The sequence below is a fragment of the Procambarus clarkii genome, chromosome 59 (assembly GCF_040958095.1).
Source record: "Procambarus clarkii isolate CNS0578487 chromosome 59, FALCON_Pclarkii_2.0, whole genome shotgun sequence".
NCBI lineage: Eukaryota > Metazoa > Arthropoda > Malacostraca > Decapoda > Cambaridae > Procambarus > Procambarus clarkii.
In genome coordinates, this window is record NC_091208.1 from 19,676,267 (window position 1) to 19,697,582 (window position 21,316).

At 37.2% G+C, this 21,316-nt stretch overlaps 2 protein-coding genes across 3 annotated transcripts in view; one reads left to right on the top strand and one right to left on the bottom strand.

Moving 5' to 3' along the window:
- LOC123768108 (calcium-activated chloride channel regulator 2) overlaps positions 1–4,447 on the top strand; it is a 30,938-nt gene extending 26,491 nt beyond the window's left edge. Inside the window, exon 14 of the mRNA XM_045758426.2 lies at positions 1,133–4,447. Coding sequence (XP_045614382.2) covers positions 1,133–2,022 — 890 coding nt within the window. The 3' untranslated portion in view covers positions 2,023–4,447. The remainder of the gene's footprint in view (positions 1–1,132) is intronic.
- Positions 4,448–6,045: 1,598 nt separating this feature from the next.
- On the bottom strand, positions 6,046–12,811 carry LOC123768110 (oligoribonuclease, mitochondrial). Of its 2 annotated transcripts, none has more exons than XM_045758430.2 (5): positions 12,671–12,811; positions 10,849–11,010; positions 10,099–10,192; positions 7,955–8,081; positions 6,046–6,240 (listed from the first exon to the last, which is right to left on the bottom strand). In XM_045758430.2, exons 1-5 carry the CDS (start codon positions 12,689–12,691, stop codon positions 6,120–6,122), a joined length of 525 nt encoding a protein of 174 aa, XP_045614386.1. In that variant the 5' UTR covers positions 12,692–12,811; the 3' UTR covers positions 6,046–6,119. The 2 variants fall into 2 exon arrangements, with proteins under 2 accessions (XP_045614386.1, XP_045614385.1); XM_045758429.2 differs by lacking the exon at positions 12,671–12,811 and adding an exon at positions 12,460–12,631.
- Positions 12,812–21,316: the final 8,505 nt, after the last annotated feature.

Genomic DNA, 21,316 nt, shown 5'->3' on the forward strand with positions numbered 1-21,316 from the left:
CAGTTATTGTTTTTACAAATTTGTACAATTGTGACTTATGACAACCCTTACTCCTACTTATACTCTCACACCACTCAGGCACATACACACTCTCACACCACTCAGGTATGCACACACTCTCACACCACTCAGGCACATACACACTCTCACACCACTCAGGTATGCACACACTCTCACACCACTCAGGTATGCACACACACTCACACCACTCAGGCACACACACTCTCACACCACTCAGGCACTTACACGCTCTCACACTACTCAGGTATGCACACACTCTCATACCACTCAGGCACATACACACACTCACACCACTCAGGTACTTACACGCTCTCACACCACTCAGGTATGCACACACTCACACCAATCAGGCACACACATTCACATCACTCATGCACACACACTCACACCACTCATGCACACACACGCACACACTAAACTGAACTTAACACTCTCGTAACTGAAAACAAGAATTACGAAGAGAGGCTAGAGGTGTTAAATATGCCAAAGCTAGGAGAGAGAAGAAAAAGAGGTGATATGATCACCACTTACAAAATTATAACAGGAATTGACCAAATTGACGAAGGGGAGTTCCTGAAACCAGCAACTTCAAGAACAAGGGGTCACAGATTCAAGCTAAGGAAACAAAGGAGCCAAAGAATTATTTTAAAGTTTCTTTTGCAAACAGAGTGGTAGACGGTTGGAACAAGTTAAGTGAGGCGGTGGTGGAGGCCAAAACCATCAGTTTTTTCAGAGTTATATGACAGAGTACTGGGAAGACGAGACACCATAAGTGTAGCTCTCATCCTGTAATTACACTTAAGCTATTACAGACTATCATACTCATGCTCTCTCTGTTTCTATATTCTGTATATATATTTTATTACATAATATATATACTGTATCTTGATTTCCTGTAACTCGGTCCACTATGAGGACCACGGCTGGAAAGGTCAGTCCCTTTTCAAGGTTTGACCACAGTCAATTGTGTACAATCCCTTTATCAAATATCATCTAGTGTCCTATTGGTTTCAGACTATTGAGATTGTACTGAACAGTATTGATATAACTAATCTAATTGTAATAATTATTATTGTGATCATATTTTGATAAATATTTGTTTTCTTTTCAGCTGCATATTACACCATGAAGAAACAAACGTATCAAAACAGCAGCCATGTTTATAATGAAAACATCACGGCATCAGAAGCTGGCTCACTTGTTCAGCACTCCGTCACCATACAGGAATGTGATCTTTTTGTTTTCACAGTTACAGCTTATAGTTCTGATGGAAATGAAGGCAAAATGTCCAATGAGGTTCATGAATTTTTCCCATGTACAAATTCAAAGTCACTCACAGCTGGTGCAATAGCAGGGATCGTCATTGTGTGTCTCTTGGGAGTTATCATTATCATCATCATAGTGTATCTTTGCCTTAAACGTGACGAGCGTGAAGATTTGTGTTTGTGGCAAGTTCTTACATGCAGATGCATTAAGAGAAATAAAGATGACCCCTCTGTATACAACAGCCCACCTCCAAACTCTGCACGGAGGAGTGATGTCATCCGTGGTAACAGGACTATTGTCACCGAGCCAATCAAAAATATAAGTGATCTTTATTCCAAGCCCAACTTGGATTCTAAGAGATCTATCCGCCAGAGAAAGCCGGATGAAGATGATGGAGGCTTTGGTGCACATCGAAGACAGAATGAAAACTTACAGATGAGGGGAGTAAGTGATAGCAGCAGCCAGGTGTCATCCTCAAATCTATATACATCACAAAGAACACTGCCCATCAACCAGGTTGGCATCCCTCCAGCTGCACATTCTCCTGTTCATGGATATTCCCCCCCGTATGGTTACAATAACACAAATCAAAGGCCTCAGTTATTTATGTCTAGTAGTGACTTAAAGTATGCTGGCCCTCAAGACAATCCTGCCTATGATGGACACGACGACACTGATAATTATGGCGATAGACACATACCTCCGAGAAATCCTAGAATCAACACTCAGGTGTAGCCATAATTACACTTCATACTTGAAAGTCAGGTCCCAAATTTGCACAGTAGAATAACAACATACTGGAGCAAAAGAACACATTGGAAGGAAATGCAGGATAGTGCGAGTGAGGAGTAGAGTTGCTATAGGCACAATCGGAGAGCACTGTCTAAACGTCAGGAGTCCACAGCTGTTCCACACCCTCCCAGCAAGCATTAGAAATATTACCGGAATGAAGGTGGATGTATTCAAGAGGCACTTGGACAGGTTCTTGCAAGAAGTGCCAGATCAACCAGGCTGTAGTGGATATGTGGGCCACTTCAAGCAACAACTTGTTGGACCAAGTTATCACAAGTCAAGGCCGGGCTTGGGAGTAGAACAACTCCCGAAACCCTCTCCAGGTCATAGGATGTTAAGCAGTACAGTACTATGGTTAGACAGTAACCATTTGACATTTATATCTGCAAGTTTTAGTGCCGAATCATGTTAAAATATGTTAAGAGGAAAACATGTTTCACATTTTGGATAGTGGGGCACAGAACCTATTAACTCAATTTGGTTCCCCAAATTCTTGGATATTAGCACCTGAAAGTAATGCAATAGTAGATTTCCCAAAGAATTTGTTTTATTCTTTAGAAGGCTTGCATTAAGGTGAAATATGTGTACAAGACCTGTGGTATGTGTTTCAGAATAATATGTTCATTAAGCTATTGTAATATTAATAAGACGTTCACGTTGGATATTGATTCATCAACATGTTCACTTAGGACTTAACTCCTTCACTAATATGTATCTGATATATTTGTACCATTTATGTCATTAATTTAATCATTTGGATTTGATGCAATAAATTTTCATTAATGATAAAATATAGTTCAAAAGTTTAACAGTGCCATGTACTTCAGTACAGTATATGTTAAGTAAAGCATTGGTTTTAAAACTTAAATATGTACTCTTCCTTTACCACTACTTAGATAGTAAGTACACTGTATTTACAAGTACTGTAGGTCTTTACCTGATGCCAACTTTTTAGACGAGATACACAGCTGGTATAAGGCACCAAGTTATAAATAACAATGAAAGTTCCCTTTGTATCTGTTGACTGAAATTCAGTGAACTCGCTCGCCTGTATATACACAACACTTTGTGCTCAAGTAAAATGTATATGCGGGCTGCTGCAACAGGTTATGTGTAACTCGTGAAAGTGGTTGTGCACAGATCGCAGTGATGGTAGGCTGCTTCTATTAGTACCCAAAGTCACCATTCTGGTTACAATAGTTTGGAAGCACACTGGTGCACTCCAGTTCCTTTCTAACATGGAGTGAAGGCCTATTCCTTCATGAAATTGAGCTGTGCTGCTTGATTCATTTTGACTAGGAAGATTATGTGAATCTTAACACAAGTCTTTCAGAAAAGGTGATATACTGAACTTGATGCAAAGTGACAATGTTTCTAGATGACTTGGCCTTTTCAATCCAGTACAAGTGCTTTCTTAGCCACAATGAGAATGATCTCACAAGACCCAGATAATGATTTCTGCCTGGGTCTCAAGGCAGAAAATTGTGCCTCGAGGAATGATAATTTGTCCCCATCAAATGGCAGTGCATTACTCTAATGGGTGCCAGTCACTGATGTTGGCACAGAGATCTGGACATCTGTCAGGTCATGTACCAAGGAGGGCAAGGTGCTCTCTGGGCACTCTACTTGATGCTTTCAGGCTCCGTTGCAGTTCCTGTAACACCCATACCAATAAATATTATTCATTCTTACATGATAATATCAGTCTTGAGGATCAGCACCCATTTCTTAATCTAATTAAAGCTACTTGGGAGAGAATGATGCAAGTACAGTATCAACTTCTTCAGACTTTGAGCCCTGAATACTTGTTTAGCAGTGTTGCTACTAATTGAGAGGTAAAGAGAAAAAATTCATTTCTAAGAGTGAAATTATTTCCAAAAACTCTAGTTTTCAAAATCAATATTGCATTTTCTTGTGGAATTCTCAAACCTAACGAGGCTTTTATTATTGACTTTTTTGTGCAATATTGCTTTTATTTGAGTAACTCCAACCTCAACACTTAAAGTTCATTGACTTTGTTACTACAGTATTATTATTATTATTATTATTATTACAGAACACTATTATATACATCCAAGTGGACATCCCCCCCAAGTATTTTCTTGTGTGTAACGCTTTGTATGTCTCACTTTTGTTCCATTCAGTTATGAAAGGTGTCAATTATGTGTGTTAATTTACCTGTAGACATTGCCCATGATATGTCAGTTATAACTGTGTTGTAAATCATTAATGAGAAAGTTAACATGTAAATAGAATTGCTGTAAATAGAACAGATGCTGTCAATTTGTTAATTGACGTATGCATTCAAACTAATCTATGTTACATTTGTATTATCAAGAGCTTTATAACAAATAAAAACATGATTGTTGTTGTTGTTGTTACTGCTTCCATTACAAGCTGAACTTAAAAAAAAAGGAATACAAATTTTTTTGCAATGTGGTATCTCCTACATTTTAAACATCAAAGATTATGGGCGACCTGTAGCTCGCTATGAAGTGAAGACAGCTTACACCCAATTTGACAAAGTTCTGATTCCTGAGCAGGACTACATACAGTAGATGATTGGATACATTTCCTTACCCCAAATAGGTACCCCAAGAGTTAGGCAACTGTTGTGGATGCATCCTGGGAAAGATCCAGAAAGATTGTCCTAGACCAATGCTTCCCAACTATTTTCTTGGCCACAGCCCTATTTTCTAATATTCAAAAAGACCCCACCCCAGGTGGGTAGCAACCCACCGCTTAGGTATGCCAACGTCTGTCTCAGCCAGTGGTTCCTAACTGCTATCCATTCTGACAATGAGGAACCAAATCATTGGTTTCAAGTCGGCATACAAAACCCCAGAAATGCCCTGAAGCATCAAAATTCCCATCATTGGAATGTTTGCAGGAGTTTGAAGTTGTGATAAGAAATTTTATGTAAATATAAGTGAAATAAACAATAAAAAGTGGGAATTCACATTAATATTTGTAAAACAAAATGGATCATTTCAGTAGGATGCCACCTTTACACTTCCGATTTACCCGAGGGCAACTAACCCTAGTGGCCTCGATGTGGACAGGAAGCCGGTGGCTTGTCAAAAGGTCCCTCCATTGGCCTTCTATATCCCTGGAGATGAAAGTATGCAAATAATCTTAAATTAAGAACATTATTGGGCAAAGAGATATGTTCTAGAATAACTTTAATGAATAAAAACAAATTAGATGCAGTAAAGACTCTCAATGAACTTTGGCTGGTTTATAATAAAAATGTAGTAAAAAATAAAATAAAATAAAATTTGAAATTGAGCAAAATAGCCCCATTGCAACAACTTGTTCTAGACAATTTCTCTAATGCCTCATCATATAAAAATGGTAGCAATTTGTTAACCTGCTTGTGTATTTGCCATAATAGGTTGATTCAATAGGAGATCCGCCCCAAATTGCCAAAATTGTCTTCGTGCCAATAGCTCATTGACCCAGATGGTCAAGACAGTAAATTTTGTTTCCCATCAATCCCCTTGAATTGGATCTCCTTAATGTATTCAAGCTTGTCTTTCTGCTTTTGTATTGGTACCAAGAGCAATATTTAAGTACTATACCTTTCTCAAGTTTCTTTTGATTTAAATGATGATATATATAGCTATAAGCTACTGGCAAAGCGCCTCCTGATAATTGCTTGCTCATCTATAGGGATATGCTTTTATTCCTGCACTGCACACCTGTTTCATGAGACAATGTTGTGATAATGTTAATGAATTTATTAACATGAATAAAACATTTTTAAAAGAAAAATATGAAAGTGTTGCCAAACTCTACAATCTTCATTTCAAATTAGTGAAAAATATTAAATTATTAATATATTGCCTAATTAAAAAACCATTCCCACCACCAATCGAGCCCCAGTGCTATGTACAGTGCAATAGTTAAAGAAACAAAACATCGACAATATTGTTCCAATGAGGTATTAAAAAAGAAAAAAATGGAGCATTTGATTTTTTTTAATGATTTAATTTGACCAGATAACAAAACAAGAATGAAGATTATATACTTTCTCAACGTCATTTGAATACTGTCGCTTTATAATATCTAAGCTCTTCAATACTTTCTTTAATATCATCTAGAGCTCTATGAGCCACTTTTTTCTTAGAAGCTGCAGCAAACTCTTCCGGATACCAACGTCTGTAGAAGAATAGTGTATTAGACTAGTTAAATTTTTGTGTACAAAATTACGTATTTTGGAGGAATACAAACAAATGCAAATAGTATCCATATGCATAAATACATATAAAATCTGCTGCATGGGAATGACGCAGTTCTTCTAGCAGATAATGATGCATGCCATCCTCTCAACTGGTAAGTCTCCTATTGTATGTCAGGGTCTCCAATGCACAAATGACAGACTACTATGAAAAGCAGCAGCTCATAAATATCCACATTTTCCATTATAAAAAATATAATAAAATATTAATATTATATATTAATACAGTATTAACAATATTATAAAAAATGGAACATTTTCTTAACTCAGAGGAAGCATTTCACACCTGGCTGTCTGAAATGGCCCTGATAAGGATGTATTGCTAATGCATTCCCACCACAAAGAAGTTGAAAGCAGGGTAGTAGTGATGATCTGTATACGTACATACAGTACATGCACTTTTGCACGCACACACACACACGCACGCACACCCACACACACACGTGTAAGTAGTATCCAATCTACACACACACGTGTAAGTAGTATCCAATCTAAATGCAGTACAAAATTTTCGGCGTCAAAATTGACATCATAAAACCAAAACATGCAGAGTACGTGATGACGCTCTCAGCGTCATGCATAAATCTTTGCCTAGTCTTATTATTCTTATTATCAAGAACTAACATTGTGAAAGTGTGTCATTGGGTTGTGTGCTTACCGGCAATGCTTGGCCTAATACGATAACATTAAGCAGTCAATAGGTCACAATAACAAGGCTTAAAATTAGACATGCAACAAACAAATCTTAAACTAAAAGAATTGATAAGGATACGGTGCATCCTGGACCAAAACGGTTGTATAATGCAACCTTGTTTGCATTATACAGCCTTGATGCAAGTCCTGCATTATATGAGCCACCATTCGATATTCACCAAGACATCTTAAGTTAGTAGGAACCATGAGCACTTTAACCTGCACACTGTGTACTCCCAAGCACACACCCTAAACTACACTGCCACAACATTCTCAAAAGCAATGCAACCTGGGATTTACCCAAATCCTTTAGGAGTCATGAGGCTTCCACTCAAGTTTTTAGTTAGCTTAGTTCACTTATTATGCACCCCCATACCCATCCTGTGGGTGGTAGTGGAAAGTGTTACAGAGGCACATAATGGACTCAGGGACTGGGGACTGGGGACCGAGGCCCACAATTCATTTAGCTAAGCAAATTACAAAATTCAATGCACATCGTCACATCAACAATGGGCTCAAGGCTGACCACAAGTACAGTTTCTAATTTAAGCAACTGGCATATCAATTGTGACACTAGTTCTCCACATATGTTTATCATGCACACCACCCCCCATCCAGTGGGAAGCGGTGGAAAAGTCAGGGTTTAACGCATTGCCCGCATGTACTCTGGCTTTTGAGCATGCCGTGGCCAAATGGTTTAGGGTGTATGCTTGGGAATACCCAGTGTGTAGGTTCGAATCCTCCTCATGGATCTTACCGATTTTCTCAGACACATCACATTAAGTCAATTACCATATTTAATACACTATTAATTTAAGCACTAATGATGCAACTACAATAAATGTGTGCAAAATGAAAAGTGAATATTCCTAATAAACAGCTTGTAATCTCTTCCAGCACATCTAGACCTACTGTAGTGCTCTCAGATTTAAAGTACCTCACCTACACAACTCCTTGACTGTTGACACATCAACAATACGGTAGTGGAGGTGCTTCATCAGTTTAGGCATGTATTTATCCAGGAACTTTTTGTCCGAATGCACAGAGTTGCCAGCTAAAGGAGCCTTGCCTGTCGATATAAAAATTAATAGCTAGAACATATCTAAAATGGGTCTTTATACATGTTTAAGATATCAATTAAGTAGATATACTTTATATACTCGTATGTATATATGTATATGTATATATGTATATATGTGTATGTCGTACCTAGTAGCCAGAACTCACTTTTCAGCCTACAATGCAAGGCCCGATGTGCCTAATAAGCCAAGTTTTCATGAATTAATTGCTTTTCGACTACCTAACCTACCTAACCTAACCTAACCTAACTTTTTCGGCTACCTAACCTAACCTATAAAGATAGGTTAGGTTAGGTTAGGTAGGGTTGGTTAGGTTCGGTCATATATCTACGTTAATTTTAACTCCAATAAAAAAAATTGACCTCTTACATAATGAAATGGGTAGCTTTATCATTTCATAAGAAAAAAATTAGAGAAAATATATTAATTCATGAAAACTTGGCTTATTAGGCAAATCGGGCCTTGCATTGTAGGCTGAAAAGTGAGTTCTGGCTACTAGGTACGACATGTATATATGTGTATATATATATATATTATATATATATATATATATATATATATATATATATATATATATATATATATATATATATATATATATATATATATATATATATATATATATATATATATATATATATATATATATATATATATATATATATATTATATATATATATATATATACACATGTACTCTTTTATATACATAAAAATGCTATATTTCTGAACAAGGTACCGAAGAATATAAAAGCATGATGAAAAGCAAGAGATAGAGAGAACTTTGAGAATGATTAGAGTGTAACCATTCTGGCAATACAGTAGTACCTTCGTTTATGTATTTAATCTATTCCCAGAAACTGGTTCGACAATCAAAAATTCAAAAACCAAAACAAATTTTCCCCATAAGAAATAATGTAAATTGAATTAATCTGTTCCACACTCCAAAAAAATATTAACTTTAAAATACATTTTATGCATAATACTACTTACTTTGTATACAATATGTCCAAGTATATCATACCTTTATTGAGGACTCTTGTTGGTGTATGGAAGACAGTGAGGAGGGGGAGGAGGAGAGGTGTTAGTGTTTGAAAGGGGAGTCCTCTTCCATTATAACATCAGGCAATGATGCCATTTCTGGGGTACTCTCTCTCTCTCTCTCTCTCCTACATTTTGCAGGCATACCACTAGGACCTGGTTGTGGCTCACTGCTTGCTTGTCTTAAAGAATCTGTCTATAGACACTTTTTTTCTCTACATTTTAACACCTGTCTGTAGACACACACATCACACTGTCATTAAAAAGGTTAACACAATGGCCTGCTACAGCTCTATCTGGGCGAGTCTTTTCAGCAAAACTTTGCAGTTCTTCCCATACTGCACACATTTTCTGAATAATAAGGAAGGGACATCCTCTACTCACAACTATTTTCTTAGGTTGTTTCTTAGGTTGAACTGTACCACAGACTTTCTTGGGACCCATGGCATAATATATACGAACTTTTATGTTCAGAAATAAAAAGAAAAAGCAGAAAAAACAACGAAATTCTTCACAAAGAATCCACGTGCAGTCGTCACTAGGCGGGATACACTGGTAAACTGTGCCCGCGTCCAGAAGAACCACGTGCTCATCGACCTATACATGCCTCTACTCTTAAACAATTCTTATTCCAAGGCAAACTTTGTACTCTAAGACAAATTTTACAAAGGAAATTTACTTTCTATACTAAAAAAAAAAAACTCTTAATCCAGGGCATCCGTAAACCAAGGTTCCACTGTACCGGGGAAAACAACAATGAAATAATGAATCAAAACACTCATAATGTCAATCCTACGTTGATTAAATAGGACTAGCGAGTTTTTGCCCACTGGGAAGCTGGAGTGGGAAATTAACCTAGATGAGTAAGCTAAGCAAGGATGTGGATACCAGTAAGACTGTACCTAAAACTGTAATAACAAAACTGCTTATTGTATGCACAAGCCAATTGGAATGTAATAGGACTTACCCTTATCTGTGTGCTGAACAATAAACTGGAACAGCTGGTCCTCTGCTGCCGAGAGGGTTATGGTGCTTTTCCGACATGCTTCTGTCAACCCAGACTGTTGGTTAGAAATTTGTTAATAAATTACCTTGAAAAACCAATCTTCAGGAAACACAGCATTCATTTCTCATGTCTATGGTTGTAGTCAATATTTTATATAAAAGATTAGCAATGAAAAACTTTTGTGGAAACTAGATTGTCATTAAAATGATACTAAATACCTCAAAGATTATCAGATTAGCTCAGAGAAATAAGTAACGTTCAATTTATTAATCAAATATAAAAAATTGGTAACTTGCAATTGGAGGAGTAAAGTATACTGATCACTTTATAATAAAGTATTGTAACAAAATTACAATGTTTACCATTCACATTCTGACAAAGTAATACTTCATAAGAAATAAACATCCAGTTTTCTTTTTAACACATTTTAAAAGATTTAATATTTAAAATACGTAAATGATACAAGCAAATTAAAATGCACAACAAGACATTAAAAAGTCTACAGAAAAAGACTATTGTACTGCAAAAAAAAATAAAACTGACAAAAATTTGATATCCAGTTTTATATATTATTTTATATCATGTGCTGCTGAAATGTTATAACAATGATTAAAAAGATTACATTAGAAGAATTGCCCTGAAATATAACAATTATTATATATCAATAAATATTTAAAGGTAGACTTAAAAAGTGAAGGTGTGGGACTGTACCTCTCCATGGTGCTGTTTGCACCAATCATTCATGGTATCCAGCACCTTATCCTCAACCTTCAATACAAGGTTGGGGCCCTCGGCCACAATATTTAGTTCACTGTCTGTCACTATCACCGCTGCTTCCATTATTTGTTCGTTTTCTACATCTAAGCCCGTCATCTGAAAAAATAACAATGCTACAGTTATGAAAAACCAAATTAAATACTTATTTCAATAACTACCGAACTGAACTTGTGAATATCGTATTCCCTGTTGTCAGGGATAAGAAGCCTCTACTTAAGCTTGGAAGCCTTTAGTCAAGCTTATCGAAGTCTTCCCCCCCTCCCCAAGCCAACTGCTGATCTTTCGCAGGATGCAACCCACAAGTGGTCAACTTTTAGCCACCTATTTTGCCGCTAGGTGGTGAACAAAGGCATCAGGTGAAAGGAAACTTGCTCAACCATTTCTGTTCTGACCGGGAACTGAACTCTGCTCCCTTTATTACGAGTCAAGGACATAGACCACTGCTACAATATTCCGTTTGTGAGTATTTGTATACAGTATCAAATAAATGACTAAATATTTCTCATTCACCTGATGCCAAGAACTCAACATTACTGAACCAAAACCCTTACCTATCTTAGGCATAGATAATTCAAGTTATCTATCGTAAGTTGAAAGAGAATGTATGCCGACAACCTCTCAAATTCCATTTACACTTTGAAAATTCTTAGCCTAATTAATATTAACATATCCTAAACTAAATCTTACATAATCAAACTATTAAAAACTAATATAAATAGCCTAATAAGGTTAATTAGTAAACAAGATCAAAAACACAGTACACTGTACAGTATAAGGGTTGGAAAACAAAGTTTTATGTGATGCCACAATCATTTATTTGATGTATTTGCCCCTTTGTACATTATGTCACACAGCTTGTACCGTGCGTACTACAGCGTTAAGCGACATTATATCTAATAAGCTCGTGTGAATAACGAGCTGCATTTAGGATTTGTTTGAGAATGACTTGGGAGCACAAGAATGAATCCCTGACAGCACCGCAGTCATTATCAATGCTGGAGCTATAGTTATTCAGTTCATTATTCACATCCAATGCAAGATTCTCAAGATAATAACAGTGAATGGCATCTTTACATTAATAAAACATAGCAATGATATCCTGTATAATTCTCAAAACATCACAGGAATTTAATTTTATTGCATGTCTTAATCTTACTCGACAAAGGTACAGTGAGAAGCAGCAACCTAACCTATCCAAACTTACATTACATTTAGTACAAGTGTGTAAGCACATTTTCAGGCACTTACAATGCCTGAAATGCTATGTATGTGGGTTTACAAGAATGCAAGAACCCTTATATAAATTAAATAAAAATATACATCTCTTACGATAATATAGCAAGATATTTCCTTACACCTGATACCTCTATTCACCCAAGAGCACATAGTTACTATGGGGTTAGGCCAAGCCGGAGACTGGGCCTCACAGCCTTCCTCCTGACGGTGGCCCGCCCGGAACACCAATGTTACCCATATAACTCATAATAACTATTATATACACATATAAGCAAACTCTATGACCATAGACTAGAGAGTGGCGCCTACCTCGAGATCCACCCAGACTAATCTTTCACTCAGTTTAGGCATCTTGGCGAGAGACATGATGGAGGCGTGGAGCGTGGAGCGTGTAGCGGCGGCCAGACTCAACACACGGGACACACTCGCCATCATTACTACATACACCACACTAAGTCACCTACACACACCATTCACATTATTAAATATTTTTTATTTACGTATATACAAGAGTTCTTACATTCTTGTAAAGCCAAAACATGCATAGCGTTTCGGGCAGGTTGTAAATAATAATTTTTCCCCCGGAAATCCCCGGAATGCGTTTAATAACCCCATTCACTGCTGGATGAACAGCAGCGTGTGGTTAAGGATTGGTGCCCAGTCAATCCTCCCCCGGCCAAGACGCTCGCCAAGCGCTGGGCGAGTGTCTTACCACTGCGCCATGGGGACTTTCAATTTAAAAAAAAAGGATTTAGTAGGATTTTGAAAGCTACTTAACCTAATGGGGCCATCTTGGTGCAAAGGTTATGGATGGCAGACTCTAGAATGTCTAGTTTGTATTGTCACGGTAGATTCTGTCTAACATACAGTTGATGGTGGTGTCTACACTCTACAGGGACCTCCGTAAATAGTGATTCCACGTCTAATGATGCTACGATCTCTTCTGGTATAGTGGTCTTCACTAAGTCTTAAGAAATAGGCGACTGATTTCAAGCTGTAGCTATTTGGTACATGTGGAGTCAGTATATTGTTGAGTCGTTTAGCTTGATTATACGTGGGTGTGGGGATCTGGCTGATGATGGGTCGTACAGGTGTGTTCCTTGAAGAATTATATGCTGTGCTTACTATATTAACCTGCAATATTAAATGGGATTCTTGTAATGTTACTTGTCTATTTGTTCTCACTGAATTTGTGCACCCCTTGAGGGACTTCAAGTAGAGGGGGGGGGGTAGAAATAGCCTAAGCTACTCTATCCCTTTGAGATGTATTTTTTCCTTATCTCAATAAACATACTTGAACTTGAACTGAAGACAGAGTTTGGTATAGTTCTGATAGCAGGATTTTGCTAAGTGATGATGGGCTTGAGACAATTGAGACAAGGATAGGAAGCCGTCAATCTTTTCAAGACAAATGATCTTTTCAAGGCAAATGGTGGGGGGGGGGGGGTTGAAATTGAAATAAGTTTATTGAGGTAAAATACACATAAAGAGATGAGATAGGTCAAGCTGTTCTCACCCTGTTCAGTACAACGTGTTCATACATATATAGACACACATCACAAACAATAAACATATTACCGAACATTCTGAGTGATAAACATATATTTCTTCCTTTACACATGCAGTATGTTACCAGACGTACACACAAGTGTTTAAGATTAATCTAAATAAGACGAGTGATCTCAGATCTATATATAATAATTTGTATTAAGGGTAAACGCCTAACATGTAATATTACTTAATAAAAACACACGCCTATCTCCACATGTCTATTGTGTCAAAGTAAAGTTGACGTAAAAAGTATAAGGAAAGTTAAATTGTGTTCTTCTACCCGAAACGCTACACGTGTTAGTGGTTTTACAAGAATGTATAAACATCAATGCTATGTACTCTCATAAACCCATTGTACCTTCTTGTATATATATAAATAAATAAATAAAGGCTTTTGGGCGCTCATGTACTTGTGCGCTGGCTGGCGTTCACAACTGATCTAGTCTTCAAGGACTAGATTTAGTCAATCATAATGATAATAATGTTTATTTATATAGGGGGAATAAATTTCTGGGAACACTGATTAATAATGGGCATCATTAATAACCGTAACATTATATTAATTCAGTTTTTGTTGTATTAAAAATATAAAATACGAATCAACAACGTTTCACTCGGAGATACCTGAGTTTACCCGAGTGTACCTGAGTTTACCTGAGAGCCACTAACACTTAGCGGCCTCGACGAGGACAAGAAGCCGACGGCTTGTCGAAGGTCCCCCTATTTGCCTTGGTGATCTTTTCCAGCTGTACTTTAAAAGTTAACAGAGTTTTGGCATTTACGTCTTCGGCGGGTAGGCGGTTCCATGGGTTACTAACCCTGTGGGTGAAAAAGCATCTCCTGTTGTCAGTCCTACATTTGGGGCTTGTTGAGCTTGACACCGTTGCTCCTTGTTTGTGTTACATCTGACCTTCTGAAGAAATTCTCCGGACCAACCCCTCATTCTTATTGGCCTTGCCTACTTCACTATTTGACTTGTTATATGATGAGTTTATTGGATGCGAGTCCTCCCTCTGGCATTTACTAAGCAGCCATTCCACTTCTGGTAGTAGCCTTAGTATACATAGCTTAGTTAACTTCTGTGACTCTTTTAACCCATAATTAACTAAGTCTTTGATAATTGTTTACTTAAGGATTAAATTCACACTTCACAAATGTGTGCAGTGTGATTGACAAATGTGTCAATCAATCATCGGGAAGAATGTACGATTGCGAGTTACATGAAAGTAACTAAGCTATAAATAATTGTAATTAATAATAATTGTAAAAATTAATACTAAATAATATTATTTAATAAATTAGTCCCAATTCAATGCAGAGTTTTCTTCCAAACACAGAAACTTGTAAATATAAATACAAGATAATAGATAGATCAATAAATAAATAGACAACTTTCAAATATTGCACCAAGTAATGGCGAGAGGGAAAAACTAGACAGTATACATTACATTTGAAATTAATAATGGATGAATGGTAATAAATTGGTGTATGTTTGTATGTATACCAGACAAAGACCATTTAATGGCAGAATTTAGCCATTTTGTGTAAAAACTTTTATATCTCATATTATTAATTATAACAGTAATCGAAAAAAGTCATAGTTTGTATATACAAGAGATGAAACAGAGAGCCATGAGCTAGAGCGATGTGCTGAGTCCATAAGGAGGCCGAGCTTCCAGAAATACCTTCCTGTGATTGGCTGTTGCGGGGAATACCAACACTCTTTTATGAATAAAATTTAAACTAAGAAATAGGTCCTTGTGCACAACAACAAGGTTGTTGTGAAAAAGAACAACGATTTCTGTTTTGCACCTGACAGAAATCTCCATCTAACTGAATAATTTACTCGAATAAGAGGGCAGAGCCGTGTATCATTATTTGTGTCAAGGCTACCCCCACTGATGACGTCACAAGTCAGGTAGCCAGCCCATGTTTCTGTAACACACGTTACATCCTGTAGTATTTAATTATCACTATATTAATACTTTTAAATACTTAACATTTCACTTTTTAGGTAGATTAAAGTTGAAGCAGAATGTCAAGCAAGGATGGTGTGCTGAATAAAGATGATTTATTAAGTGGATGGAGCCTTTAGCTGATCCCTTCCTGTGATTGGCTGTTGTGTGAATGTCAACAAAGAGTTTCTACCAATGATATGCCATTTATTGTGCACCCGATATCATCTGTGGGCGGAGCTTGGAACCTCCTACCCGAACACAACAACCCGCCTTATGGGTTGCTGTTTGGCTATTTATAGTGCGTTGGAAAAAAACTAGATGGCGTTAGTTGTATTTTGTAGGGTAATTTGTTATAAGTGTAATTTGATGTCAACAGATGGCGTAAGCTGTATCTTATGGCCACTGTTGACCAGCCAGTTGATAGTGTTCTCTCCTGCCGACAGATGGCAACAGCTGTGTTATTATTACTTCCGAATTCCCTTTAAACACTGATCTACAAATCCCTTGGCTTATGATAAGGTTTTATACCATTTATGATAAGTATTTGATAACTAGAGTTCCGCAATTACTTTTATTTATCAACTGTTTAGGATATCATCATATAATGTCTAGTTAGGACGTACTGCTCTCGATTGATGAAGATTAAGCCATCCAAGAAGTGGCACGGGCATGAATAGCCCGTAAATACTGCTCTAGTAATATTATTCAGGGGGGTGGGGGGAACTATCAAGTGAAAGCGCCAAGCCATTACGACTATATAGCACTCGGAAGGGATCAGGATACGGATTTGGGATGGAACGGGGGAAACGAATGGTGCCCAACCTCTTGGGCGGTCGGGGATTGAACGCGGACCTGTAGTAAACGAGACCGTTGCTCTACCGTCCAGCCCAAGTGGTTAAGCGTAATATTATTAAAACAACAATTTATGCATATTATAACAGCATTTCACACTAAAAATACTTGGATATATTGAAATTTGGTAGTGAATTCCGATCTAGGAATCTCCTATGACTAAACTGTACTTTTTAATCATTTTTATGTACTTACTACTTATTATTAAATTATTAAGTACTTACTATAATAATTAAATAAATTATTTTATTTAATATTTAAATTAAATGATAAAATAAGAGGTAATAATAAACCATTGTGTAGGGGGACAGGCAGCCAGTGTATATATACATATTAGACTTATGCCAAGGTCCCACAAAGGTGCCACAAAGGTGCCAAATTAAAGACTGGGAGCTGCCGGGGCGGGCCCAAGGGCTGCTGGCGGCCCTGATGGCCAGGCTGAACTTCCGCGCCCTTATAATCACCATTGTTTAATAATCTTCACAGGGAGAAACAACTGTAAATATAGGAATAGTTTATTACAACATACACGGTAAAGAAAACAGCTCGGAAACTAAGGAAATAAAGCTGCCGAAAAAACATTAAAGTCCACTTCAAGTTCAAGTATGTTTATTGAGACGATAAAAAAATAAATACATTTCAAAGGGATGGAGTAGCTTAGGCTATTTCTATCCCCCCCCCCCCCTCTACTTCAAGTCCCTCAAGGGGCGCACAAATTCAGTGAGTACAAATACACAAATCACAACAAGAATCCCATTTAACATTGCAGGTTAAAATAGGAAGCACAGCATATAAGTGTTACAAGTGAGTTACAAGTGAGAAGGCGGTGGAGACCGGAATTGCACACTGATATTAATGCAGATATGTCGTGATTATCATAATATAAAGATGTGAAGGCACGAAAACCTTTTTATTCGTTAAATTTTATAAGGCAATTGAAAGAACCTAACTCACAGCCCCTCTGTTCAAGTTCCTCAACATGCTAAACATATACTCACTCTACACATTCTCGTGTGTTATCTACATGTACAAAACCCTTGTTCCTAAATGCTAATCTTGATCTGAAACTTTTCCTTGATAGGTGTAACAGAACCCATGAGTACCACAACAGAAATAAATATCTATTTGATATCCCCAGAGTCAGGCTAAATCTGTGTAAACACTCCATGCAAATTAAAGGGGCCCAGTCTTTGGAACTCACTCCCTGATGATTTAAAAAATTGTCCAACCTCCGCCCTGTTCAAAAGTAAAACCAAAAAGTACCTAATTTCATCCTCATAGTTTCCTACCGTGTGCTTCAAACTCACACTATCTTGTACTTCCCCTGTATTAGTAAAGACTAATTAAGTACTTAATCTTTACCACTGTAATCACCCCTTTCAATTTATATTGTTGATATAAACCTTACCATAATGTACTTTTTCACCTTACCGTATATGTTAGATTAAGGACCTGCCCGAAACGCTATGTGTGTTACTGGCTTTGCAAGAATGTAAACATATCACTAATGTAATATAACCAACCCATTGTAACTTGTAAATAAAATTAATTATTATTTTATTATTATTATTAAATATTATTTGAATTCATGTGCTAATTATATGATAATGTGCCATCTATTTATTCATATTCTTAACTTATTATCAACTTCTGTTGCCTCGATTTTGGTCATAATAGTGTCTTGGAAGACGAGACCAACAGCGAACACAAGCCAGCGCATATGTATATACAAAAGGGTTTGTATATATATATATATATATTCTTTTTAAACTTTATATAGATTTATATTATTTTAAACTAAAGAAATTTACATTTCATTTGGAAATATATATATTTGTCTGTATCTCAGTTAAATGCATTAATTAAAAAAAATTGGCAACAGTTGCCAAAATCACATAATACGAAATGTAAACCGTTTCTGCCCGAAACGCTTTGCGTAATAGTGGGATTAGGCATTGTTTGTACTAGCTCTATCTATAAATTCATCAATATTTGTATCACCCCTTGTATGTATGTACATTGCCTAAATAAGCATTTGAATTTGAATTTGAAACCCAGGTAAGGGGGGTTGCTAGGGCGGTTGCTAGGGACGCTACACAAGCCTTGAGCAAGCTGGTCGACGATTGAGTTCACACATTTCTTAGCAACGGTAATATTACTTAACTGTTTGTGCATATAAAAATGACTAGCATTGCTGTTACAATAAAGATAATATGAGGCTCTTAACGGTAGTTTATATATATATATATATATATATATATATATATATATATATATATATATATATATATATATATATATATTTACAGGCTGACTCCTGCTCTCCCAGGGTACAGGCTGACTCCTGCTCTCCCAGGGTACAGGCTGACTCCTGCTCTCTCAGGGTACAGGCTGACTCCTGCTCTCCCAGGGTACAGGCTAACTCCTGCTCTCCCAGGAGTACAGGCTGACTCCTGCTCTCCCAGGGTACAGGCTGACTCCTGCTCTCCCAGGGTACAGGCTGACTCCTGCTCTCCCAGGGTACAGGCTGACTCCTGCTCTCCCAGGGTACAGGCTGACTCCTGCTCTTCCAGGGTACAGACGGGCGGCTGGCTGTACCCTGCTGGAAGACTTTGTTTACATTTTTGCCCCAGTGGGCTAGAATTTAGAGGGGGCTTAGGCTACTTTTGCCCGAAACGCTATGCGTGCTAATGGCTTTACAAGAATGTTAATTCAACTTATTTTCTATATTCTCTGTTAACTCCCAATGCAACTTGTTGTATATAAATAAATAAATTTTCCCGTTTGGCCGCGACTTTGTTCGATTAATGCCTTATCGTCTGGAGTCATGGCTGTCGATAAGAGCAGCGCTCAAAGTGCAGAACTGTAGTAGACAGCTTAATTATCCCCAACTCCGTTTCCTCATTAATAGCTTATAATCAAATTGTAACGTGCTTAGATCTCTGAAGATAGACATCGATATATAGGAGGACACAGTGTGTATTACTGTGGTTCCCTCACACATCAGCCCGTTCTCTCGAGTTGTCACAACAGACAGAAAATGATGTATTAAATTGTCTCGAACTCCCCAGCGTTCGGGGAGTTCGTCTGATTCCTCTGCCATCGCTAGTTTTATGTGTTGTTGCTCCCGTGTGGGCATCTACAACGACGTCTACCCATTAGGTAGGAACAAAGCCAATTCACCAGCTCAAACTACCACTACCACCAACCCCAACTCATCACCACGACCAGCCCACCACAGTATCCTGTAAGGCGTGTCTATTAAAAGCTTCACATGTAATTAGTTTCATCGTCACTCTGGATCGTTCGTACACGATCCAGCATCTAACAGGAATCTCACCATCCGACCACAAATCCGGAGCAGTGTGCGAACGCTGTTACCGGTAATGAACTGTCAGACTGCTGAACCAGTTGTGTCTAGAGCTCAGTAGATGGCCGGTGATTATCTAGAGATTCGCGGATCCAATTAACACGATTTTGAGGTTGAAGAGAATGAGTTTAGGTTTTTAGAACACACAATTCTGAGGGCCTTAGAAAACGGGATTTTGAAAATAAATAAAATAACTTGGTAACGAACAAGGATTAAGTTAAATATACAATATATTTAGTTTTATACCGGGATTTAGGCTTTAAAGATAGCATTGTGAAGATCATTGTTATAGAAAATGAAATGAAGAAGCTTCAATAATGACAACTTTAAAATTTGGAATGCAGACATTAACAAAACAGAGTATGTAGCACAGATTAAGAAGATAATGATAAATAAATGCAAAAGATGTACAGTAATCATTATGCAGCAGCTATAATGTCTGGATCTCCGGAATGGTCTACAAATTTCAATAACTTTGACCCACTTAAACAATGACACAACAGAAGAACAGAGGTATTCAATTTAATACCCATATGCTTTGGAAATAGGATTTCAGGTTTCAAAAGAGCAGAGAAACTGTCAACATTGTGGAGAAATGGCCGACAGAATACTAGAATTATACTATCGTTGACAATAATCACATCGTTGAATTAATTAATATCATAATGTACTTCAGGCATTGTCACGGGCTATTTCAAATCTGAAATGCACTTTTATTCACAAAATGTAACTCCAACAGCATTTAATTATAGGTACTCAGTAGCTAGATATATTCCTAAAAGCTTAAAAATTGTGTTGTGCTTGGACAGTTCAAGGGTGGCTCTTAAATTTGCGCCAATAGGCGTTTATTCACTAAATCAGTATATATGTTCAAGGAGCATAGGCTTCAGTCATGCTTCTTAAACTCAGCTGTCATCTACTGTTGATTCATACTAGCATGATTACAATTTTTTAAACATTGCATTTTTGAGTTATAACACTTTTTAATGTGATTTACGCGTATTATCGTCTTACTTTTCTATTAATTAAATCACAATGCAAAAGCACTACATCTCCTGTATTTGGCTGGATGTTGAGACTAGGCTTTAGGGTTTTCATGAACATCTCATGTGTGTTGGGGCTATAACATCAAAGCTTGCTAGTAGTGCAGACTATGTAAGGTAACGATGAGTAGAGAGCACTAAGCCAGTGTGACTCTATATCACAGTGCAGGCTAGTATACACTATAGACGTATATTTACTGTAAATATGGAGCAAAGATATATATGAGTTCAAACCGGAAAACGATTTTCTACTTATGTTGCAAAGACAAACTGAACTAACCTAACCTTCTTAGGCCTAATACACGCTATCTGAGGCCTAATATATATATACTATATATGTGTGATATATATACTAGGCCTGGGAATATTTAGGTTTATTTTTTAGGCTACAT